We start from the raw sequence: 25,346 nt of genomic DNA, 5'->3' as shown, positions 1-25,346 counted from the left end.
GGGCCGACGGGAAGGGGGGAGGAGCCCACGAAGTCCCGGCTGGACGTTTCCTTCCTTCCGCCAGGCCGGAACTAGGAGACGGCGGAGCTGCTGCAGCCATGAGCCGCTTTAAATTCATCGGTGAGGGGGCGGGCGCGATGTCCCGGGGTCCGTCTGTGGGGAGTGCGGACCCCGGGCAAAGGGCTCCGGTGTGTGGGTCCTTCCCCTCTCCCCCGGGACTGGCCTTCGGTGTAAGCTCAGGAGCTTGTCTTGTTCACGGTCAGAAGCTGGTCCGCTGAAAGATGTTTCCTCCCCCGCCGTGTCTTTCTGCCGGTGGGTTGTCCCGGGGCACGTTGGGGGGGGAGGCCGGCCGGTTTGGAGAAGCGGCCTGCCACTCACCCAGCAGGTGCGGGAGATGCCGCATCTTCCCCTGTGTCGCTGCCCTGCCCGGGGCTGGCACTAGGGCCCACTGCTGGAGATGTGCCAATACACCGTTACATAGTGGGGTTATTCTTGAGGCGTTTGCTTTGCTGGAGGTGGAGCCGGGTTTTACACATTTTATAAGGTAGAATGAGTCTGATGCTTATTCCAGAACAGGCCAGAGTTGTCATTCTATCAAGTCTAAGAAGGATTAGTTAAACTTCAGGATTGCTGAAGAAAACACATACTTATGCTTTAAACTATCCATCTGTCTCTGTGGTATCTGGTGCCCCTCAGAACCATCATGTACACAAAGACGGATCCGTTTCTCCATGTCTTACTTTCAGCACCAACCCTGGTGATCTACATGTGAAAACGAAAGACTATAACAATTAATTCAGTCTGCATTGTTTTTCTTACTGCAGATATCGGTATTAACTTGACAGATCCTATGTTCAGAGGCATTTACAGAGGTACACGGAAACATCAAGGTAAATGTTTGTAACTTTTGACAGATTCAAAGAGTTTCTTATCTCATATTTCTTACCTGAACAGTAAATATGAAATATTCATCTTGTTTTCCTCAGCAGTTGCGTGTAGTATCTAAGCAACATTATCTATATTACGAGATTCCAGGGTTGTCATTCTGAAGCTTAGATTAAATCTCAGGAAAAACTTCCTAACTGTAAGAACAGTGAGACAATGGAACAGCTTGTCTCTGGAGGTTGTGGAAGCTCCTTCACTGGAGGTTTTCAAAAGGAGGCTGGATTGCCATCAGTCTTGGATGGCTTAGACACAATAAATCCTGCATCTTGACATAAGAACAGCCATACTGGATCAGACCAATGGTCCATCTTGCCCAGTATTGTGTATTCCGACAGTGGCCAATGCCAGGTGCTTCAGAGGGAAGCAACAGGGTTATTGGCATGGGATTAGACTGCTAGACCCTTCCAGTCCCTTCTAACCCTATGATTCTAAGCTTAGAATGTCTATTTTAAGGTCGTGTGAAATGATGGGAACAACTACAAGCATGGTTGAGAGCTCTTTTTGTTTAGTATATCACCAGGTTCAATCATCACTGGAATTTGTGGTCTATTAATGTCCAGTTTTCAAGTTCTCAGACATTTTCCACTTTTTTACACTTATTAACTTACACCCATACAACAGCAATAGGCTTTCATCTAGTTGTTGTTTATTTCTATAGTGCCCAAGGTGACGGTGCTTTAAAATAAATGCTTATACCTTCTAAGTAGTGTGTGTGTGTGTGTGTGTGTCTGTATATATATATATAATTTTGCAATGTAACTTCCATACAGATACTAATCTAAGTAGCTGAACATTTTGGTAAAGTCTTTCTGCAGTGGTTTTAAAAGATTATGCAGATAGATCTGAGTTTAGACCTCCAGCCTTTGTATTTTGTGGGCCAGATCATCAGCTGGTATACTTTGGTGTAACTCCATTGTAATCAGTGGAGCTACTCTGATTTGCACCAGCTGAGGGTCCTGTCCTATATGTTTAGACTATAGTGTGTGTCTGGTTTAGATTGTAAGTTTTATGTGACAAGGTCCATGACTTCTGTTGTGTACGTACAGAGCAGTACCCACTGTCTCTCAGTAATATTTATTAGTAATGACAGTCAAGATTTCTTTCTGTAAATCTTCAAGCTTCTTTTTCTCTTTAGTTTCCATGTGACTTATTTTGTGATACACTGTATTACAGGACATTAATTTCATATTTGTCAGAGAATTCTCTCCTACACGTTCTTTTCTTTTCCACTCTCTTCTTAGATGTGAGGTTTTATACAATGTACTGACATGAATTCAAGATTATTATTATTATTAGTTCCATGCTAACACTGAGCAAATTTTCTTCTATTTTTCTTTCCTGTGGGGTTTTCTTCCTAAACATTTTTGTTCACCTTTTTATTGGTCCGTCTTGCAGGGGAAGAGGAAGCCCCGTTCTCTCCTGCCTCCAGCCCAGCTGGGACTAGCAGTTGTTCCCGGCTTAGGGTAGGAGCCACTGGCTGGAGTGTCCCCAGCCCTGCAGTGATTTACCTCTCCACCAGCTACTCCAGGTGCCTTAAACAATGTACCTGCGCAGCGAGGGAACAGTGTGTGACTGTTTTTGCAGCTTCCCTTTGTTTCCCTGTCAGAAGGTCATTTTTCTGCAGGGAATCAAAGAAATCTGTGGGGGACATAAATTCTGCATGCACGCAGTGGTGCAGATTTTCCCCAGGCATAATTAAAGAAACCAGATGAAGTAAATTGTATTGTACAGTATAATTTTGATGTTTTTTCTTACATTCAGACAAAATAAATCTTTCAAATGGTCACTTCTTCTAAAAGGAAGACGCTTACAGCGTAGCATATTATTATCCTGCATATTAAAACTCCAGTGCCTTCCTACTATCTACTTTTTTTTTTTTTTTTTTTTTTTAAGTTTGTGGGAACTTCAGCCCTAATCCAGTCCATCTCTTCTGCTGAAGACAAGATAGCTGGCTTCACTTTGTCCTAGCTATCCAATTATTTATGTCCAAAGACTATTCATACCATATTAAGCATAATATATCAAAGTTAAACAGCAATGCATATGAAATACACACAGATTTTTAGCGTGCATTTCCTTATGCTACAGATTCACTGGAATCAACTTTGTCATATCAGCAGGAGTTGCATTTATGGCAGTATTTTAAATCTTTCATTGGCCTATTTTGTAAACCTGATAATTGTTCTTATAGTACATGGGCAAATGATAGGAGCATATTCAAAATACAAATAAGTATTAGTTTGTTTAGATTCCTGAAGATACTTTCCCTCAGTCTGTTGCTGTTTTATGAGGTGGAAGGATAAAGTAGCTAAGAAATATGGCTGTAAGAGATACACAAAGTTATAAAATAACATTGTAGTAAAAGATACAGAGTAGAGCCAGATAATTTTTTTTTATAAATGGCTTTTTGACTAAATGGAAATGTTTTTGAGAACATTTCCATTTTTCATTAAAAAATTGTAAATGAAAAAACATCTCTCTTTTTTTCAGTTTTGTTTGGTGGCGAAAATTCTACTTTCTTTCACTTTTTTTATTCTCTCCTCTCCATTTTCTAGTGGAAAACAGTGGGAGAAAGTTTAAAGAAAAAGTGAGTAGGTTTTTTCCCCCCACCAAAACAAAACTATTTTTTTAATTGAAAAATAACATTTAGTTTCTTTTGACAATGCTCATGAAAGATGCTGACCCTTTTTCCAACCAACTCGAAAGCAGAGTTCTTTAGAGAAGCTAAAGGGAAATTAGACAATTTCTCCACTTACCAAAAAACTTGTAATTCATTTTCATTCTTCTCAATTCCTTAAATAAACAGCATTTGGTTTAACTGCAGCCTTTCATTTGGATTTGATTTCAATATTGAAGAACAAGTATTGAGTGACCATGAAGGCAGCTCAGCTCTTGAGGGAGGAACAGAAAATCGTTGTAGGTTACAGTCACACCTACACATGTGAAGCAATACATTCTCTACCCATAGAGACAGCTCAGCAGATGGGGGTCCTTTTGGGCAGAGTGAGCTGTCAGACTGTTGGTGTGCTGGGACACGGTGACCCACTATAAACTACTACTTTCAGCAAACACATTTTTCAGACATAGAGCTCAAGACGGCGTTTATGTAACTAGGTCCTGATCCAAAGCCCATTGAAGTGTATGGAAAACATCCCGTTAACTTAAATAGGTTTTAGATCAGGTTCTTAGTCATTTGCATCCTCCTACTATTTGCCTTCCTAAAGATTAACTAATTGTGTGTCCAAAGATTATTCATACCATGTTAAGCATAATATTAACTATACATAAATGGCTTTATTGCAAAGTAATGTGCAAGTTAAATTATGTTTTAAGAACTGGACTTTAATTTACCAGATTTTTACTTTTGCAGATGACTTTTTGGATGTAATAGAGAGAGCAGTCAAAACTGGTGTTAAAAAGGTAACTTCTCTTATAAATCATGTATATCTGGTTTTGTTATGATGATGTTAATTTTTAAAAATGAATTTTAACAGCCAGAGTTTTTAGGAATACTTAAGCTGTAACAAAAATAATTTTTTACTGAAATTAGCAACAATAAAAATACCAGAAAGTTTCTTTAGCATGGCAGAAAATCAAAATTCTTTGTACCCAGTATTGTGCCTTCCTGTGCACAATGATTAGCTGGTCACAAAAATACGTGTAAGGGCATCCTTTTTTCAAAAATCTTGTGTATAGGACTCGTCATGACCTGTTTCACAATGTCAGGCTATGCAAGCAGGGAGGGAGGGGGAAGTTTTCTGGGTGTGTTGTATTGCAGGAGGCCAGTATTGACTTCTGTTGTCTATGTAACTCTCTCACTTTGTGATTACTTCTATCAACCAACACCAAATATTCATATGACCTTGATTCTGTAAACACTTTAGTTCAGGGGTTGGCAACCTTTCAGCAGCGGTGTGCTGAGTCTTCATGTATACACTCTAATTTAAGGCTTCAAGTGCCAGTAATACATTTGAACGTTTTTAGAAGGTCTCTCTATAAGTCTATAACCAAACTATTGTTATATGTAAAGTAAACAAAGTTTTCAAAATGTTTCAGAAGCTTTATTTAAAATTAAATTAAAATTCAGATCTTATTAGTTTAGTGTGATCCTTGCCCTTGCTTTTCCTTGCTGAGTTTTCCAATGTCTGGTGGCACCTATTTAGATACTTTTAGCTGCACACAGGCTTCTGAGTTATAAGTTGATAACCAGCTGGCAGAAGGTCAGCGGCTGGAACCCCTGATCTGCAGCTGAGGTGAGTGGAGCTGGCGGCTGATAGAGCTGAGCAGGGCCAGAAGCCTGGACCCTGTCTGGCAGGGGGCCTGCGCTGGAACTCCAACTGGAAGCAAGGTGAGTGGGGCTCAGCAGATCCTGGCTAGCAAAGGGCCAACAGCCAGAACCCCAGAGCAGCGGGGGGCTGACTCGGAGCTCTGGGGTTTCAACCACCAACTCCTTGCCAGCTGGGGTCTCAGCCTGCAGCCAGCCTGAGGTTCCACCCCCCAAGCCAGCAGCTGGGCTGAGTGGGACTGGCGACAGGACCCCGGCTGGCAGGAGCCAGCAGTGGAAACCCCAGAGCAGGGGCAAGCTGAGCAGCTCAGCCCACCGCCGCTCTGGGATTTCGACTGCTGGCTCCTTGCCAGCTGCGGTCTCGGCCCGCCGCCAGCCTATGGTTCCTTCCCCCAGGCCAGCAGCGGGTGCTCAGTGGGACCCCGACTGGCAAGGGGCCAGCAGCGGGAACCCCAAAGCGGCGGCGGGCTGAGCAGCTCAGCCTGCCCCGCATGCCGTGAAAAATCAGCTCGCATGCCACCAGTTGCCGACCCCTGCTTTAGTTCAATGGTTCTCAAACTGGGGTCTGCAAGTCATATCTGGGGCCACAGGCCCCACTGATCAACTCCTCCCCCTCCCAGTGCCTCCTGCATGCCTCAGAATAACTGTTCAGCAGCATGCAGGGGGTGCTGGGCGGGAGAGGGGGAGGAGCAGGGACGGGGAACGTTCATGGTGGGAGTCAGAAAGAGGCAGGAAAGAGGAGGGGTCAGGGTGGAGCTGGGGCAGGAAATGATGGGGACATGAGGATGGGGAGGAGTGGGGATAGGGTCGGGGTTGAGCACCCCCAAGAAAAATTAGAAGCCAGCTTTAGTTCAATCATCTTTATATGCTTTTCACTAGTATAAAGTTAAGGATGTCCATAGATGTTTGCAGGTTCAGGCCATTAGCTGACTCTCTGTTAGTAGATTTATTAACAGTAGATGTACTGTTAGTACTTATATGCATTTAAATTTACATAAGTATGTGCAAACTTGGAACTCTTTGACTAAAATAATTGTTTTCATAAATTGTCCAAAGGCTCCTTCCCAACTCCAGTGACCAGTGAATATTCAAGAAACAAATATCTAGTCCCACTCCTTTTTACTGGACCTCTGTAAAATTAAAGAAATTGCTATTACAAACAAAAATATGAATCAGCAGTTTCATGATATTATAAAGGTATTTTACTCTGTTAATAAAGCATACATCTTCGTTTGTTTTAAAAAGAAAACCCCCTATCTCTTTCACAGGAACGAGTATTTTAATTTGAAAGGAGTTAAAATTTGGAGAGCAAGGGAAAAGTTCTCAAAGTAACTAATGTAGAATCAGTAATACTTAGCCGTTATGTAAGTGCTGTACAAACATTATTGAAGCCTCACAACACTCCTGTGATGTAAACAATTAGTAATATTCCTATTTTGCACACAGAGAAACTGATAAGTGTAGATCAAGTAATTTGCCCAAGAACACATAGCAGAGCCCAGATTAGAATTCAGGAATTTCTTACTCTCAGCCATGTGCTCAGTTGTTTCCAGCTTGCATAGATGCAGAGGTCTCATCTGTCTCTGTTTCCAGTTGCCTCAGAGTCCGAGGCTTAGACACTTAAATTGTTCTTTTGAAAATATTTCTATTTGTATGAGTAGTTGTGCCTTATTGTGTGCTTAAGATATATGCTGTGAACATTTACCCCTGCATGGCTGCAGTGAGCTGGTTTTGGTTTAATTCACTCCTCTGATGCCCATTTAAGACTGACTATTGATTAGTTTTTTAAACTGTGATAGTAATGACACCACATAAATTCCCAAAGGACAGATAAGTATGTTACTTCTAGATATTTCCCCAAAACTGTTTCATCATTTATAGGAGTGAGATCTGTAGGTACATCTTAAATTGACATGCAGTGTCACAATCATTATGTTGCTGTTTCGTTGCTCTCCTGATTAGTCCTAGAGAAGCTTACATCTTTCACAGTAAGGGACTATTTCTCCTCAACAGAGCACAGTGACCAGTAACATTCATGGGAATTATGGACATATATCAAGTAGACAATAAACCCCAGTTACGTCCAGAATATGTGAGAATTGTTTTAATTGTTTAGCTATCATGAGCATTGTTGGCCCTGTTTCTGAAAAAAGTTAGGCACATACAATACGTGTGGTGTTATATACTCCTGGGGGAATTCTGTGCAAGTGCAGAATTAATGTCCCCCACTGATTTTATTCCGCCCCCCGCCCCATAGAAAAACTGATTCACACGTCCCTCCTGGGCAGCAATCAGGGTTGGAGAGGCACATCTGGTTTAGATGTCAGGAGAAGATGAGGGAGACGTAAATCGCCACCTTGGGGGGCAGGGCTGGGCGCGCTCTGTGCCTCTTGCTCCCTATTGTGGTGCACTAGTAGTTGGGGAGGGACAGGGCAGGGGATACCCCAACCGGTGGCTTTACCATGCACCATACTCCAGCTGCCAGTCTTGGCAGAGCTGGGGGGTGGGACTTCCTCTTGCCAAGGTAGGCTCCAGGGTAGGCTCCTGAGGCCAGTGTCAGGTCAGACCCACCCCCAGGAGCCTACCCTGGCTGCAGGAAGCTCCACCTCCTCCCCCCCCCCAACTTCCTGCCCTCATTGTTCCCTGGCTGCAGGGGGAGTGGTCACTGTATGAGGCACTACCCCCGAGTCTGATCAACCCTCACCCACCCAGAACCTCCCCAACCCAGCCCAGCCCCTCTGTATCTGGAACTCCATCCCTCCACCCAGAATCCCCTAACAAGCCCTTCTGCATCCAGATCCCCCCTGCACCCACACTCGCCACCAAGCCACCTGCACCCAGATTGCCCCATGCAGAACACTGACCTGGATCTCCCCACACTAAGCCACTCCATACTTGGATCCTGAGTCTGCTTGCCCCACACTTGGGTCAGGGGGACAGGGCTGGGAGTGCGGGTGTGCAAGACTCTGTCCTCCGTGCTCACTGTGGAGCCATATAGATGTACTAATATGCCTATTATATAATCTATTTGTCAAAAAACATTTTCTGAATCTTTTTTGTAGTCTATATTGTTACAGACATACTTGCTGACCGGTATTTTGAAATAAATTACCAAAATAATTGAAAATTGTGTGATTATGTTGTGTTATTTTGACAAATAAACTTTGCAGAATTTTAAAATAGTGTGTGCAGATTTTTTAAATTTTTTGGTGCACAATTTCCTCAGGAGTAATAATTGCACACCTTAACTTGTATGTGCAATTGATGTGATTGCATATCCCAATGAAGTAATTATGTAGTCAAATGGCCAAATCTTGCCGTTTGCACATACATTAACCTATTTGCACATGCTGTCACAGCTATTAACTGTTCATTTTGCAAAGTAATTTAAAATCCAGTCCTATGTTTCCAAAAACATACAGAAGAAAATGTTCTATAGCAAAAGCATTACCTGGTTTGAAGAAAAACTAATAGAGCAGAACAATCTTACATTTAAATTGCCTTTGTTTTTCCTTGGGAGAATGAGACATGGCTTTATTGCAGAGACAATAAAACACTGGATGTACATCCAACATATGAAAGGTTAAGAAGACACTTAAAACTACAGTGTTAATGTAACAAGCTCTGATGCTATGGTTAGAGCATGACACTGAGGGACAGAAACTCCTGAATTTGTAATCCTGGGTCTCTAATGCTGATTCCCTGGATGGCTTTTTAAAAATCACATAATACTTCTACTTTGATTTCCCCAACGGTAAAATAGGGATTATACTTTACTTGGTACTGCAAGGATTAATTCATTTGTAAAGTGCCTTGAAGATAAAAATCAAAAAGGTCAATATTGTTATTAATAGTGGTATTGCAGTAATTGAATAGACTATGACTGGCATTAAGGTTGGAGACTAATTTATGTACTACTGAACAAAAGCCACGATTTGGCCTATAGTACATTCACTAATATGTCTCCTGAGAGTCTTAATGAATGCATGGTTTATCAGAATACTAATATATTCATAATACAAATAGCTACTTCGCTTTTCTCTGTCTAGGTTCTTCTATGATTTCTGTCACTGGTATCTGAGTGCCTTTTGAAGCATTTCCTGGTTGTTTGCTGTTAATTCAAAGTTGAACACACATTTACTAACTATTTTTCTTTGCTTTAGTTTATGATTACAGGTGGAAATCTACAGGATAGTAAAGATGCATTGCAGCTGGCACAGACAAACGGTATCCTTACTTTAAAATACATGATATATATTTAATCTTTGGAGCTATAGATTTCCCTCTTCCCCATGGTAATTAACATTTAAAATTACTTATTCCTGGAGCAATTGGCAGAATCCACATGATTCAGAATAAAGGAAAGAAAAAATATATCCGGATCAGATGGATATATTCTACATGATTTATTTCTTGTTGTTACAGAGGGCTTGAGATATTGGTGGATATCAGTCCTTCCTATCTTCTGTTTCTGTATTTCTAGATAAAACAAATGAAGAGTGCTTTTTGGAGGAGGAGTACTTCTCTATCATAGAAGAATGTACAGAATAGCCAGCTCCCCTTATTATCTATTTCAGGGATTTTCAAAAGGCATTTGACAGTCTACAGAGGCATACATTGTAGAGTATTCTTCAGTCTTATGGAATTCCAGCTAAAGTTATCAACATCATCTCAGTGCTGTATACAGCAATGCAAAGTGTACTGTAGGAGCGAACTACCAGACAACAGCATGGTTCAGCATGGACAGTGGTGTGAAACAGGGCTGCATTGTGTATCTGATAATGAAGCAGCATATTACCAACATAAACACTGGCATAGCATGGGTAGTTGCAAAATGCCTAGAAGACCTAGACTTCTGGTGATATAGTGCTATTGAACGACACCTCCAAAAGCTACAAACGAAGACAGACACCTTGGCAAAAACAGGAAGCCAAGCAGGGCTCGAAATCAGTTATGCTAACACAAACATCCTTGAAACCTGAATGTTGAGCTGTGGCGTCCTACTGGAAGGTAAAACCATCAAGAAAGTAGAATAGAAGTTCATTTACCTGGGTAGCACCAGACTAGCCAATGGAGACCTCAGGAAAGAAATGACAACAGGGCTAGGAAAGGCATCCACAGCATTCACTAAACTTAACAACGTATGGAAATCAAAGATATAGCGTGCCCAAACAAAACTGAGAATTGTCAGCTCAAATGTAATCTCAGTGCTAATAGAGCTGGAGATCTACCAGACAATTAAGCAGAAAACCAGGTGCCTTTGAAAGATCCTGGGCCTTGGATGGAAAGATTTCATCACCAGTGAAGAGAGCCAAGAAATTACAAACCAGCAACTTGTCTCTACCAGAATCAGAAGGAAGTGCTTGATGTATTTGGGGCATATACTCTGGATGCCAACCCCCAGACTTTCACATGAACCTGTCAAGTGGAAACCAACTGGTGTGAGGAAACAAGGGTGCCCAAGAAAAATCTTAAGAAGCCGTAGTATGGAGGGCAGAACAGTTGGCCTGAACACCATAGAGCAGATGGAAGCAGCAGCTAATGACAGAAGGGGATGGAAGAGACTCACAACTCTGGTGTGAGAAGGCAGTAATAATAATTCTTCTCTGGCCCCTGCCTTTCTGGAGCTGAAATGCTAGTATAGTATTTACTGCTCAGACTTGCAGTGCCACACAGCATGGAGTTTGTGCTGGTTTGTGCTGATGGTAATGTGACTACCATGTGGAATGGGGATATCTTTCTCTTTATTGCTGTGTTTGCAGGTTCCCCTTTCTCTTTCTGTTTGAAAGCAACCTCCATCCACTGTTCACCTAGATCCCTATTTAGCAGATCATTTAAGCATCTGAAGGATCCCATCCCCATTCAGCAAAGCAGTTAAGCCTGTGCTTAAAATTCAGTATATGCTTAAAGGCTCTGTTGAATAAGGCTTGGATTATTCATGTGCTTAAGTGTTTTGTTGGGTTGTGGCATTAACTTCCTTCACAAACATACCCACAGATTCTGTTAATGTAACCTGTGGTATCAAAGTGTTCAAACTTCTCGACAAATTACCCCCTTACCTAGGTGGACTGAATCTCTCTCACTCCAACAAGGATTGCATAGGAGATTGGAGCCGGTGGGAGTAAGAAAGTCACATGTTAAATCATGAGTCTCAGAGCTGAAGGTCACCTGGTTTCCTTGAACCAGCCCAGTTTCTGCCCAGGATTAGCCCCAAGGAAAAAAGAATTCAGTATGAGTTGCTGTGAATTTGATATAAACTTACTGTATTCCTGGAAATAAAATTCTAATACTGTTATGCACTAGACATGTTTTACAGTACGGTTGGCTGTCATCCCACCCGCTGTGGAGAATTTGAGCAGAGTGACCCTGACCAATATTTAGCTGAATTGCAAAATCTAGCTGAAAAAAATAAGGGGAAGGTCAGAGCAATTGGGGAATGTGGCCTGGGTAAGTATTGTAGGATAGCTCAAGATTATTCTCTTTTGCTGTATTCTTAAAAAAAAAACAAGGAATTGATTGTTCCTTTTTTTTCTTTTGTAGATTTTGATAGATTAGAATTTTGCCCTAAAGACACCCAACTCAAGTAAGAAAGATTTGATAACTATAGAGATTGATGTATAAATCTTTACAGCGATTTAGAACATTTTTCATTTTGTATTTTAGCAACTGGCATTTTGTTGGTATGTGGACCTTATCCTGTCTGTAAAATACACTTATTCTAACTTGAAGTCTGGTAAGCTATTATTTTTTGGCCAGCAATAATGATTTTATAGGAAAGAGACCTACATTCAAGAAAAATCAGGTACTTACGGTGCAATTCACAAAGCAATTTAGGTGGTTAAATTCCAGAGTTAGATACCTAAATCCCAGTGTACAACCTCACTGCAATCCATGAAACTCCTTGGCTGCCGCCTAACCCTCTAGAGCCTAAACTCACTTAGCACCTAACTTTTTGCTGTAAAAGTTCCATAGTTGCTTAAATTGTAGACCCTGGGACATGTGCACTGATGCCGCCCTCTAGGCTTCCAGACACCTGTCTCTCACCAAAGCCCCAGAGCAATCTGAACTAGGGGACGATAGGCATTTGGCCGCCTAAATTGCATGCAGGGCCTAATGTGGTAAGCAACCTCTGAGCACACCGAACAGATTGGGTTCCATTCAGAATCTGGCTGGAGGAGGTTGTGGTGCCCACCTTACAACTTTTGTCCCTGTGTTTAGAGCACTCACCTGGGATTTGGGAGACCCAGATTCAATTTCTCCCTCTCTGCCAGAGTTGTAGAAAGGATTTGAACAGGGGTCTCTCCCACCTCTCAGGAGGGTGGTCTAACCGTGGGATATTCTGGTGCTCTAATCCATGGGATATTCTGATGTGGAGCTCCCTCAGTCTCTCCTGTTGAAACTGTTCCACTGTGGATAAATAATGAAAGAGTGATTGGAGCAAGGGAATTGGCTCCCACCTAATGTGCTGCCTTTTGCGGATTGCAGTGTTGTTCCTGTGATTTTTCTAGGCACCTAAAAGGCACTGTGATGCTCAGCGTTGCAATGCTAAGTTCCTTTATGGAGTGTTGTGTCCAGTTCAGGGTGCCACGATTCAGGAAAGAAGTGGAAGAGTTGGAGAAAGTCCAGAGAAGAGCAACAGAAATTATTAAAAGTCTAGAAATCACGACCTGTGAGGGAAGATTGAAAAAATTGGTTTTGTTTAGTATGGAGAAGAGAAGACATAAGTTTTCAAATACATAAAAGGTTGTTACAAGGAGAAGGGAGGTAAATTGTTCTCTTTAACCTTTGAGGATAGGACAAGAAGCAATGAGCTTAAATTGCAGCAAGGGTGGGTTAGGTTGGACATTAGTAAAAACTTCCTGTCAGAATAGTTAAGCACTGGAGTAAATTGCCTAGAGAGTTTGTGGGACTCTGTCATTGGAGATTTTTAAGAGCAGGTTAGACAAATATCTGTCAGGGATGGTCTAGGTCAGAGGTGGGCAAACGATGACCCGCGGGACCCTCCTGCCCAGCCCCTGAGCTCCTGTTCCGGGAGGCTAGCCCTCAGTCCCTTACCCGCCGTTCCCCCTCCCCTGCAGCCTCAGCTCACTGCGCCACTGGCACAATGCTCTGGGCGGCGGGGTGGCAAACTTTTGCCAGGCAGCGCAGCTGCAGAGCTGCGGCCTGACCCAGTACTCTGTAATGCTCAGTGGCGTGGCTGTAGCACTGCCAGCCACTGGCAGTGCGGTAAGGGGACAGAGAGCAGGTGGTGGGGTGGATAGAGGGCAGGGGAGTTCGGGTGTGGTGGTCAGGGGTGTGGATAGGGGTTGGGGTGGTCGGGGGTGGGGAGCAGGGGGTTTGAATAGGAGTAGGGGTCCCGGGAGGGGCAGTCAGGAAGGAGGGGGTGGGTTGGATGGGGCAGTGGGAGGCAGTCAGGGGCCAGGGGGTTCAGGAGCAGTCAGGGGACAGGGAGAAGGGTTGGTTGATGGGGCAGGTCCAGGACGGCAGTCAGGAATGAGAAGGGGCTGTTGATAGGTGTGGTGGGGGGAAGTCGGGGCAGGGGTCCAGGAGCAGTTCGGGATGGAATGGGGGCGTGGATGGGGCAGGGTTCTGGGGGGCCATCGGGGTGAGAAGCAGGGGGTTTGAGGGGGTGGGGGATGGGCCACTCCTGGCTGCTTGGGGAGGCACAATCTCCCCTAATCGGCCATCCGTACAATTTTGGAAACCTGACACTGCCCTCAGGCCAAAAAGTTTGCCCGCCCTTGGTCTAGATAATACTTAGTCCTGCCATGAGTGCAGGGGACTGGACTAGATGACGTCCTGATGTCCCTTCCAGTCCTATGATTCTGTTCCACTCTGAATATTGTAAAACCACTCTTATACCTGACATTAAATCGATACTTCCCTTGCTGTAAAATCAGTGAGAATTTGTGAGTTTCTGGGTAGGAGAGGCATTCACTGACTTTGCTATTCAAGAGCTGTCAGGAGCTCCAGTCCAGAGGGAAGTCTACTGTAGGCTAAAACAACAAGGAGTCCAGTAGCACCTTAAAGACTAACAGATTTATTTGGGCATAAGCTTTTCTGGGTAAAAAACCTCACTTCTTCAGATGCATGCATGGTTTTACTCCATGCATCTGAAGAAGTGAGGTTTTTTACCCAGGAAAGCTTATGTCCAAATAAATGTTAGTCCTTAAGGTGTCACTGGACTCGTTTTTGTGGATACAGACTAACACAACTACCGCCTGATACTTCACACCATACAATAAGCAGTGGCACAGAAGCTGAGCTGTGGGGAAGGAAGGCCTGTGGAAGGGAGTGGAACTGTCAGAGAGGATGAAGCCTGCAGCGGATAAGGGGGCAAGATATTGGCAAGATTTGGAGCAGGGCAATCTAGGAAAGCTGGTGAGGAGCGAGCTGGTTTGTCAAAGGACGAAGCATGCATTAAGGAGTAGGAAGGGACTGAATTGTTCTGATGGAGGCATGCTGGTACTGCACCCAGAATTGGGTTGTGGTGTTGGGGAGGAAACCCTGCAGAAATGAGTAGGGCTGTCTAGGGAAGCAATTGAGAAATACATTTTTGACAGCAGATGATACATTTCAACCAAATGACCTTTGGACTTGTGGATGATGCTTGCACGTTGGTGTCCGAGAAGGGAGAGAACTAATGTCGTTCACAGAAGCGGAGAGGTTACTTAGGACTTTGCACCTGCAGTATGAAGGTGTATCTTTTGCTACAGAAGGTATAGTGGCTTGTAAATAGGCTAAAAGCTACATTATTACCATGCTACTGCTCTCGCCTCTTGTAGTAAGAGGATCAGCCAAGTGGCCAGCATATTTTTTTCTTGTTCTTATTATTAGTTTCCAGTAGCAACCAAAATGTGCTGACTTCAACGAAGAACAGCCTGGTGAAGACTTGTTCAACCATTGCTGTGAAATGAAACACTGGCGTAGTGAGCAGGAGTAGATGATGTCACTTTGAAGATTCTTCTGTTTCCCTAAACAGAGCTACTGAAATAAATCTTTAGAGTCTAATTGTTACTTTCCACTGTACAAGCTAACAGACAGCTCTCTGAATCAGCATGGTCAGTGATGCAAGTGCTTGACTTATAGTTTTAGTAGGCTAGAGGAAAACCTCTAATCAACCATACTTAAATTGGAGTGGGAGGGTAGAAGAGGGAAAATAGAACAGGGAGATCATCTGTGAGTTGCAGAGGCAGAAAGTCTCTACCATTGGATTGTGTGAAATAAATTGGTTTTGTCAGTTCAGTTCCTGTTGGCTCCACTTAGCATCCTTGCTGGAAATCACCACAGAGAAAAGATAGATGGGGGGGGGGAGGGGAGAGAAATGAGGGCAGGCAACAAAGAAATGTAAAATGGGGAAAGACACATGCCACTTTTAGATTGGTAACTTTAATTTTATTATTTTCCTAGATATTTTTGCATTTTGCTGCCAGCTGTCCTACATATGTCTGGGAAAATTACTGTTAAGAGAGTTTTAAAATTGCATGCCATAGTGTTAGGGAAAGTTTTACAATAAATTTTAAAAACATCATAAGAACACGGAAAGAAAAAAACAAAAGGGTGGAATGAGTGTAGCCAATTTTCCAGTTGTTGTCTTAGAGGGAGTCAAACTGTTATACTAGTTATTAAGATTGCTAGCAGTCAGCCAGATGTTATCCTGTAAGAAAAGAAAAGTGACACCGTTTCCCAGTTATGCCTGAGTATGACTTCCAAGTTCCATTTCATGCTTAAACATTATTTTCTGTTGTAGTGTAACTTTGTTTCCTTGGGGACAATTTTCTAGCCATTCATGATGAAAGTCTTTTGGTAAAGCTGCCCGAAGAGTAGTTTCTATCAAGTTTTCCTTCTTCCTCTTTCTCACCTGTTGCGGTGTAGAAATCATAAAAATTGGCCAGGAGATTCAGGGATATGTATTAAAGTTATTCATGTTACATTCAAGTTGATGGAATTCCTTTAGTGTGTTGTCTGGATACTGTGGTTATATTAATTTGGATTCTTTGGTTAAATAATATTTGGTTGCTAGCTATTATAGCTTTTGTGGTTAAATAATTGAGGTGGTTTGACAGCTGGCTTTTTTTTTTTAAATAGCTATTGAGTTTTTTTTTCTCCCCTCTCCCTTGGGAAGACTAGGCTTTGTGTGACTGTCCCTTGATTGATGCTAGTTCTCTAGTGCTACCACTCACTCTTTTTTGCATTTGTCATGTTTTTCTTTTCCCTTGTTCTGTATGTATGGTTATCATATTATGTATTTATTAATATATGCCAGTCCACGCTCGTGCTGTGCATCATACATACCTGCATGTGGACTGGATCTTCCCTTTAAAGGGTTTTTTAGGTGTGAGGATAGAAATACTCTGTGCTTATTAGTTTAAGCAACAAAATATAAAGAAACTTGACAAATGCAGTAAGTATCATTTTGTTGGGCAGGCAGCAATGTCCTCTTGCCTTGTCCAATTAATGTTATCCTCCAAAGTGTTTACTCACTGTGAGTCTGCTATTCATTCTTGACCATATGATATGCATAAGTGTCCCCTCACATTTCCTGATCAGTTGTAATTTGCCAGTCTGGCGACAGCGTGGCAGCCAACTAACCAGAAATGATCAATGTAGCAATCTAGAGACAGAACTAGCTACAAATGGAAATTGACATGGTCATGGAAATACTAATTGGTTTTCTTTGGAAAGTGTGTTGGGAAAACTAGCAACCTAGTTGGTTTTCCTCTGCCTACCCTTCCATATGTCTTTATAGAGCTCCTACATGACTACTACTGACCCTTCATCCATCAAAGAAGAGAATAGCAGGGGGTAGAAAAGGCAGGGAGAGGGAGAAAGATAAGAGAATAGTCAAACCAAATGCAGAAGAAAGGAAGGAGGAGAGGAGATAAATAACAGAAGACCTGAAGAGGGTTAAGATAGGAGAAATGGAGCAGAAATAATAGTAGTGATCCTAATGTTGGTACCTCAATCTTCCATTGAGAAATGACAAACCAAAATTTAAAGTCGTTCTTGGTAGCCTACCATACAAGTAAAATAACTGGCAGCCTGCTACCTAATTATAGCAGTCTGAGGATATAAAGGCCAGGGGAATGCTCCCATGTTTTCTCCAACCCACAAATATACAATTTGATTGGACTTTGTGCTGTTGATATCCAGATGACATTAACCCCCTCCTGTTTCCTAAATGTTTTGGGAGAAGTACTGCAATTGTGCAAAATTTAAACCTAAAGTTCCTCAATTTTTAAAGCTTCCTGGAGATAATTTTTAAAAAAAAAGAGGGGAAAGGGGAAGGTCACACTTCTGATTCAGTGTCTGCTCAGCATAAACCCCTTTACATTCCCCCAGTGTTGCCATTCCTGACCTCTTATTAACTGATTTCCAAAACGTATCACTTAATATAGTAATGTGCCCAGAGGAAGACTTCCCTTTAAAGATCTATCCTTTAGTCATTTCACAGGCAAAAACTCCCATTCAGTGGAACCATTAGTGCGGTGATACTCGGACTTCAGTGGTTCAGGAGCCAAATTAGCCATCAGCATTATCTAAAAAAGCCACGATAGTGCGAATTCATTGGTCCATTTACTATCCATACCAGTGGTTCTCAAAATTTTTTTTTTCCACAGACTACTTGAAAATTGCTGAGGGTCTCAGCGGACCACTTAACGGCCTTTCCAAATGTTGTTTGTACCATTAGCTAACTATTGAAAAGTGCTTTGGATAAAAACATTATATTAAAAAACCCTTAATAATAAACATTTTTTTTGTTCTACAAATAAAGCGCACAACTCATATTTTAATATCCGTAGTCTTCACTTTCGAATGTGATGGATGTGCCCTTTCTCCCCTGCCCTGGCAGCCTCTGAGCTGGGGCTGGGAAGAAGGGGGTTCTGTCCCCTCCCACAGCAGCCACAGAGCTGCCATCTCTCCCCGGCAGCTGCAGCCTTGGAGCTGGGGGAAATCACCTCTTTCTCTGGCCGCCGCAGGCCTGCACATCCCAAATTCCCCCCACCCCTTCTTCTCACCCATCCCTTATTGCCCCCCTAAGGCCATCACTTCACCTTACATGTGCGTCTTCTCCAGGGTCCAGGCTCGCAATTAATGGAGCCATGCCTGAATGGCTCCACTAATTAGATGGGTGGCCCTTCATTCTCTCATGTGCAACCGCTGAGGCGTGCACCTGAGAGGAAACTATCCACAGACCGCCCGAATGGAGCTCGCGGACCGCAGCTTGAGAACCTCTGATTTATACTATTTATGTATTTTTTTAATATAATAATTTATTTTATATATATATCACACCAAATGACTGACCAAGTATTCTACAATTGGCTAATAACATTGTAAAAGCATCCTAATTGGTTAATAATTAAATCATAGTGTTTTAATATCACGTGCTGCAAAGAGCCACAGGAGGCCCATTAAAGAGCCTCCTGTGGCTCCTGAGCCTCAGTCTGAATATCACTGCTTTAATGTCTTAATTCTTGTGGACAAAAATGCACATGGGTTTTGTTGTTGTTTTTTTTTAAAAAAAAGCCCATTTTGCCTTTACACTATTTTTATTCAATCTTGCACTGAATTTCTATCTAAAAACATTTTTTTTTCTTACAGATACTTTGAAAAGCAATTTGACCTGTCAGAGCAAACAAAATTGCCAATGTTTCTCCATTGTAGAAATGCACACACTGAATTTTTAGGTGGGTTTTATTCAAGACTGAATGTGACAAAAGTTTTTAATAGTTTGCTTTTGCCCTTTAGCAAACAGTTAGTTAGTTTTGCTTATATTGTTCTTTCTTTTAATTGGCAGAGATAATGAGAAGGAATAGAGATAGATGTATGGGAGGAGTGGTATGTATGAACCACCTTATAATAAATTGTATTCAATCTAGCGCTTATTTCATTGTTTTGAGTACTATCCTTTTGTTTGTAATATAATCTCAGTAGATTTCCGGTTAAACCATTTAAACCACTCCAAATCCATAATAGCTTTACAATCTCTTTCACTACTTTTATCCTTCCCATTGTTGCTTTTCCAACAGTTTCTTGCCAGGTATGAGGATTGGTCAAGGAGAGAGAGACTTTGCAGCTAACATCAGCAGTTTTTATTGGCTTGCCAGAAGTGCAATTTTACGCACTTTTTACTTGAACTGCCCCCTTCCTAATTCTGAAGCATCTACAGTTGCAGTTAGTTGTAAGGAGTACTAATCCTGTCTAGAAATTGAAACCCAATATCAAATGGTGGGTTTTGTACATGGAAATAGGCAAGGTTCAGTTTAGATATTGATTGGTAGGATACTGTATCACCAAGAGTAAAAAAATAGGTCATACTTTTAACATAAGGGTCATGCTTACATCACTCCAAACGAATCTGTTTTAGTGATAAAGTCCTCACCATCATTGGTCCTACTACCACTAATGTCTAGGATGCCTTTTCTGTGATTGACAAACTGCACTTTTTCTGGTGCAACTAACTTTGTACCACTGCATTTTTAATTACTTGTCGCATGCTCCAGCATGAACTGTAACCACAAACATTCGCTTTTTTATATCAAAACACTTTGTCAAAACCATGTCCAGATGTAACTTTCAACCAGTATATATCTGCAGAAATTAAGGTTTTATATTTTGATGTTAAAAATATAACTGCAAACAAAGGACAATTTTTAAAAAAACTCTTGCAGGTTACTTTAAGATATAATCATCATCCCTGGCTAAGAGAGAAGGGCAGGCCATCCTTCCAAAATGCTTTCAAAGCCAACGCTACTTGTCAAGGGGCTGCATTTTTTCGTCAATGTTCGGTTGCAGAATTCAGCCTGTTACCCTCTTGCCCAAAAGCAAAAGTGCTATCAGATGAGCCTTACTGAATCTGTAATTCACTGAATTCTATATAAATATATCTTGCATATTACCTCTGGTTTTTACTTTACAATTAAGAACTATAAATATTTACACAAATATTAATTTTGGGCTACACGTTATATACTTTATTATGTAATAACATCTTTTCTAGGTACATTCATTTGATGGTACAAAGGAAGAAGCAGCTGCTATAATTGATTTGGATCTCTATATAGGAATAAATGGTTGGTAAGTTCTTTTCAACAAATGATATTTTAAAATAGTTTCATAACTTGAAATGTAATTACTTCTTAAAATGAGGTTGTCTTCAAAGCTCATTAGACTAAGTGATAATTTGCAGACAGATTTAGATTTGCATTTATTAATCTGTTAACTGCAAAAAGTTCTTAATGCACAGGTCAAATACATTCCCCTCACTGAGATAATCTAGTCTTGGGCCCTTTCTGAGACTCTTCGTGCCAATTCTTGTTTATAAATAAATGAGGTGATGGAGTGTAGAGGCAGCTATATTTTTGGACAGCCTATAAAAAATGTAAACTACATTGTCTAGTCCAAAAGTAACCAAGAATTAATGTGACCAGCCTGATCTACCAATGGACTGGGCTGAAATTACACTATTAATTATCCTGAGATGTAACTGTTTGATTTACATGAACTCAGACTGCTGCACCCTTTGGCAGGAGCCTTTAAATTATCCAGGTGAACATAGAAACCCAGCAGAAACTTCCACAGGTTTTACCAGGTCAGTGTGGCTGTAGAAGCTGATTTGTGGAATGAACTAGGACTAACATAAGAATGGCCATACTGTATCAGACCAAAGATCCATCTAGCCCAGTATCCTGTCAACTGACAGTGGCCAATACCAGGTGCCTTAGAGTGAGTGAACCTAACAGGTAATGATCAAGTGATCTCTCTCCTGCCATCCATCTCCACCCTCTGACAAACAGAGGCTAGAGACACCATTCCTTACCCATCCTGGCTAATAGCCATTAATGGACTTAACCTCCATGAATTTATCTAGATCTCTTTTAAACCTTGTTATAGTCCTAGCCTTCACAACCTCCTCAGGCAAGGAGTTCCACAGGTTGACTGTGCGCTGTGTCAAGAACTTCCTTTTATTTGTTTTAAATCTGCTGCCCATTAATTTCATTTGGTGGCCTCTAGTTCTTGTGTTAGGAGAAGGAGTAAATAACACTTCCTTATTTACTTTCTCCATACCACTCATGATTTTATATACCTCTATCATATACCCCCCCGTCTTCTTTTTTCCAAGCTGAAAAGTCCTAGCCTTTTTAATCTCTCCTCATGTGGGACCTGTTCCAAACCCCTAGTCATTTTAGTTCCCCTTTTCTGAACTTTTTCTAATGCCAGTATATCTTTTTTGAGATGAGGAGGCCATATCTGTACACAGTATTCAAGATGCGGGTGTACCATGGATTTATATAAGGGCAATAAAATATTCTCCATCGTATTCTCTATCCCTTTTTTAATGATTCCTAACATCTTGTTTGCTTTTTTGACTGCCACCGCACACTGCGTGGATGTCTTTAGAGAACTATCCATGACGACTCCAAGATCTCTTTCCTGGGCCACCTCCCAAGGTTGTCATTTTTAGCTGTGGCTTGGAATCGCAGCTGGGAACTTCTTTTAATATAAGTTGAGGCAAATACTTAAGCATTATTTAGAAATTAACTCTTTAAGAAACCACTTTTGCTAAGAAACCATTTTGTAAGCAAGATAATTAAATAGCAGCCAGTTATGAGCTTCATAAGGCTCTGAGTAGATGATTCCAATCACATATGGCTTAAATATAGTTTGAACACAAAGCCACAGACCTTTAACAAAACATCAGCTTAAGTCCAAATTCACTCCCTATTTTTATGATTTCTAGCTCACTGAAGACAGAAGCCAACTTAGAAACACTGAAGTCAATTCCTAGTGAAAGATTAATGATAGAAACTGGTAAGTTGTTGTTCTGATGGACCATTCTGCATTTTTTTAATGTTTTTGAAAACTTTATTAGAAGTGGAGTTATGCTTGTATGACAATGAATATAAAGGGCAATCTACAGACACAAACTCAGCATCACATTAACAGGGGTCAGAAATAGGGATAGGATTACCATGTTCTCTATAGGTATGTCTACACTGCAGTGTAAGCCTAGGGTTGGAATTCAGGCTCAAGCCTAGCCCCACCTTCCTTCTAACACACAGATCTCTCTAACCCACATCTCAGACCCAGTACCCTAAAGGGGTGGAGGGCCTGAGCCTGAATCAAGCCAGGACCCACAGTTCAAGCCCTGTTGCTCTGCAGCATAGACATAGCCCCACTGGACTTATGGTCTGGGAGACTGCCAAAAGTATTGCACAGTTCCACAGGCCAACTTTTTGTCCTCTAGATAGTCACATTTGAGGGACAGTCAAGTTTTTCCACACTGCTCCATAATCAAAGAGTGAGAGCAGCCACATTTTGGGAGGATGTTAAGAAATCTGGGATATGGGTGGTTGGATTCAGCCCCACATAATGTAGTGTAGATGCTGGAGCCCCAGGTTGGGATCTAGGGTTCAGCAATTCCTAACACAGGATTACAAATGAATGTAGATGCTCAAGCCTAGGTTATAATAAACCCAGTGTCTGCTAAATTGAGTTCTGTTAACCCTGGGCTTACACTGAAGTGTAGACATACCCTAAAAAACCTTCTCCCAGACTCAATAAGCAGAGTTCACAGGCTCCGGCAGTAATATATTCAGCCCTCTTCTGCTAGAAAAGAACACAATGACCTTGACAGAGACTGAGGGCATGAATGAATAAACGAGGAGACACTAAGCAGAGTGTAGATATGCCAAACACTATGGTAAAGAACATGATAAAGGCCATCCCATTATCAGCAGTAATGGGACTTGGGTGCATACCAGGAAATTCCAATTCATGAAGCAAAACAATATGAAAGAGGGCCTGAAAATACCTCCTAGAATAATTAGTTATGACTGAACTGATCCATTCGTGGATATCGGTTCTACTCACATTTATTTCAGACATCAGTAGAAGGACAGTTAAAAATAGATTAGGAGATTTAGTCAACAGTTATGTAATTTGGAATATCTGAAAAAGGCTGTTTTTAAAAACTCTGGTTAAATCCCTGCATTTCATTTGTGTCTTAAACAGAGGCACATCAGGGTGTATATCAGTGATACTCAGACTTCAGTAAAAACAAGGAGTCCGGTGGCACCTTAAAGACTAACAGATTTATTTGGGCATAAGTGTTTATGGGTAAAAAACCTCACTTCTTCAGATGCTTCAGATTCTTTGAGGTGCCACCGGACTCCTTGTTGTTTTTGTGAATACAGACTAACACAGCTACACTGATATCAGATGTCATTGGTTCAGGAGCCAAACTGGCAATCAGTATTACCCAAAAGAGCCATAGTACTGTGAATTCATTATTGTATTTACTATAGTACTATATATTCATATTTAAACAGTATGACCGGGAAATATTAGTTCATATATATTATTCTCACAGCAAAATGACTGACCAAGTATTATTGTTTTATCAACTACAATTAGTTAATATAGTAAAATCATCCTGATTGGTTAATAACTTAGATTGGTTAATAGTTAAATCAGTGTTTTAATATGTGCTGAAAAGAGCTGCGGGAGATGCATTAAAAAGCCACTTGTGACTCATGAGCCTCAGTCTGAGTATCACTGGTGTATATAAACTTTCTGTGGGTTACACAGTGATTCGCTGGCTAGCAGCCCTTGTCATGGTACCATTTCTCTCCTTGCTTCTTTTATTGTACTGCATTATTGCTGAATAAAGTGGCTAATTTTATAATATGTAAAAATCTTACAGAATTTAATATAATGGAATAGTAATTTGAAGTTATTTATTCATCATTATGGATGTTAAATTAACTAATCTCCTAATCATTCCTTTATCATTTGGGAGAGAAAGTGTGCTGAAGAGGAGTGATTTCTAAAATGAGTTTTGGTCTATGGAAAGTTGGGAGGACATAAATTGACAGAAGAGCAAACAATTATATGAAATTACTAAACAATTGTATACATTTAACTTGTTTGAATCATGCTAGATGCTCCCTGGTGTGGTGTGAAAAATACTCATGCTGGGTCAAAGTGTGTAAAAACAACATTTCCCACAAAAAAGAAATGGGAAGTAGAGCACTGCTTGAAGGACAGAAATGAACCTTGCCATATAATGTAAGTATGTAATTTTCATATTTTAAACAAAGGTTTGGAAACATACACAAGTACATACAAAATTTAGTAGGCTTAAACCAATGACAGAGTTATTGAATCAGGAGCAAGGTGTTGTACCCTAAGATATGTTTTACAAAATACATATATGTTTTGTGGCTAACTTTTCAGTGGTTCTTGCATCTCTATTGATTTCAGCAGGAATTTTGGAAGCTCAGCAAATCTTAAAATCAACTCCTTAGTGATGTCTTTTCATTTGATATCGAATGTATTCCTTCCCTCTATTTTGTAGTTCCCTTGTGTGACAAGAGGTTAATTCTTCCCTTAGCACTACCAAACTAGAATCTAGATACCTAGATTCTAATTAATGTCACCGTGTTGCTCCTCCAGATGTAGCTGTTAGAGTACAAGCAACATCAGAAGAGCCAACTGTGTGATCTTTTAAAGTGGAAGGGGGGGTAGGGGGACATAGAGACAAATTACCACTGGTTTAAGAGTACTTCCAGCAGATGAGGAGGCTGGTGTTGGTGTAGCTGTAACCTGAGGATCAGTAGCAAAATGAAACTGATTAAGATCACATCAGTTTTGTTCTGCTCTACAGCCAGTAAAAACACCAGTTTGAGGTTTGGAGATAAACAAGAATGCCCCAAAAGGGAGTTTGGAGAGGGAAACTCTTCAGGTGCCTATGGACCCCATTGCTCTAGAATCTAAATGTCTAGAAAAAAACAAACAGAAGAGGGTAAAAGGACTGCTTTTGATTTAAATTTTATTAACTAGAATCACTAAATGAGATTGGTGGCTGAAATACTCAAATCTTATCAAATGCTGATCCTTTATTGTTTCAGCCTGGTTTTGGGGTTAGATCTGCTTTCTCTCATTTCTACCCACCACCACAAAACACTAAGTGAAATGCCCTCATTATGTTATAAGTAGGCTTAAAAGAGTTTGATTTTTATTATTTTATAATGTCAGAGAATTATTTTTTTCTCGTTTTTATCAATTTACATTTCACAGTTGTGGGAAATTATGGGGGAGGTGAGGCAAT

The 25,346-nt window shown here is 41.2% G+C and overlaps 1 protein-coding gene across 7 annotated transcripts in view; it reads left to right on the top strand.

Annotated features, from left to right (window-relative positions):
- The first annotated feature begins 3 nt into the window (after window positions 1–3).
- TATDN1 (TatD DNase domain containing 1) overlaps window positions 4–25,346 on the top strand; it is a 30,080-nt gene continuing 4,737 nt past the window's right edge. The window contains exons 1-12 of one of the 7 annotated variants that reach the window (XM_032803489.2): window positions 825–890; window positions 2,341–2,473; window positions 4,316–4,365; window positions 9,394–9,457; window positions 9,714–10,806; window positions 11,534–11,677; window positions 11,771–11,813; window positions 18,836–18,921; window positions 19,032–19,072; window positions 20,235–20,311; window positions 21,975–22,045; window positions 24,178–24,304. In XM_032803489.2, coding sequence (XP_032659380.1) covers window positions 10,785–10,806; window positions 11,534–11,677; window positions 11,771–11,813; window positions 18,836–18,921; window positions 19,032–19,072; window positions 20,235–20,311; window positions 21,975–22,045; window positions 24,178–24,304 — 611 coding nt within the window. In that variant the 5' untranslated portion in view covers window positions 825–890; window positions 2,341–2,473; window positions 4,316–4,365; window positions 9,394–9,457; window positions 9,714–10,784. Of the gene's footprint in view, window positions 121–154; window positions 313–824; window positions 891–2,340; window positions 2,474–2,838; window positions 4,366–5,118; window positions 5,199–9,393; window positions 9,458–9,713; window positions 10,807–11,227; window positions 11,678–11,770; window positions 11,814–18,835; window positions 18,922–19,031; window positions 19,073–20,234; window positions 20,312–21,974; window positions 22,046–24,177; window positions 24,305–25,346 lie in introns of those variants that run through there. The other 6 variants (XM_032803488.2, XM_032803491.2, XM_075063234.1 and 3 more) reach the window with 6 other exon arrangements.

Source organism: Chelonoidis abingdonii, chromosome 2, assembly GCF_003597395.2.
Source record: "Chelonoidis abingdonii isolate Lonesome George chromosome 2, CheloAbing_2.0, whole genome shotgun sequence".
NCBI lineage: Eukaryota > Metazoa > Chordata > Testudines > Testudinidae > Chelonoidis > Chelonoidis abingdonii.
This window is presented reverse-complemented; position numbering and strand designations above follow the sequence as displayed.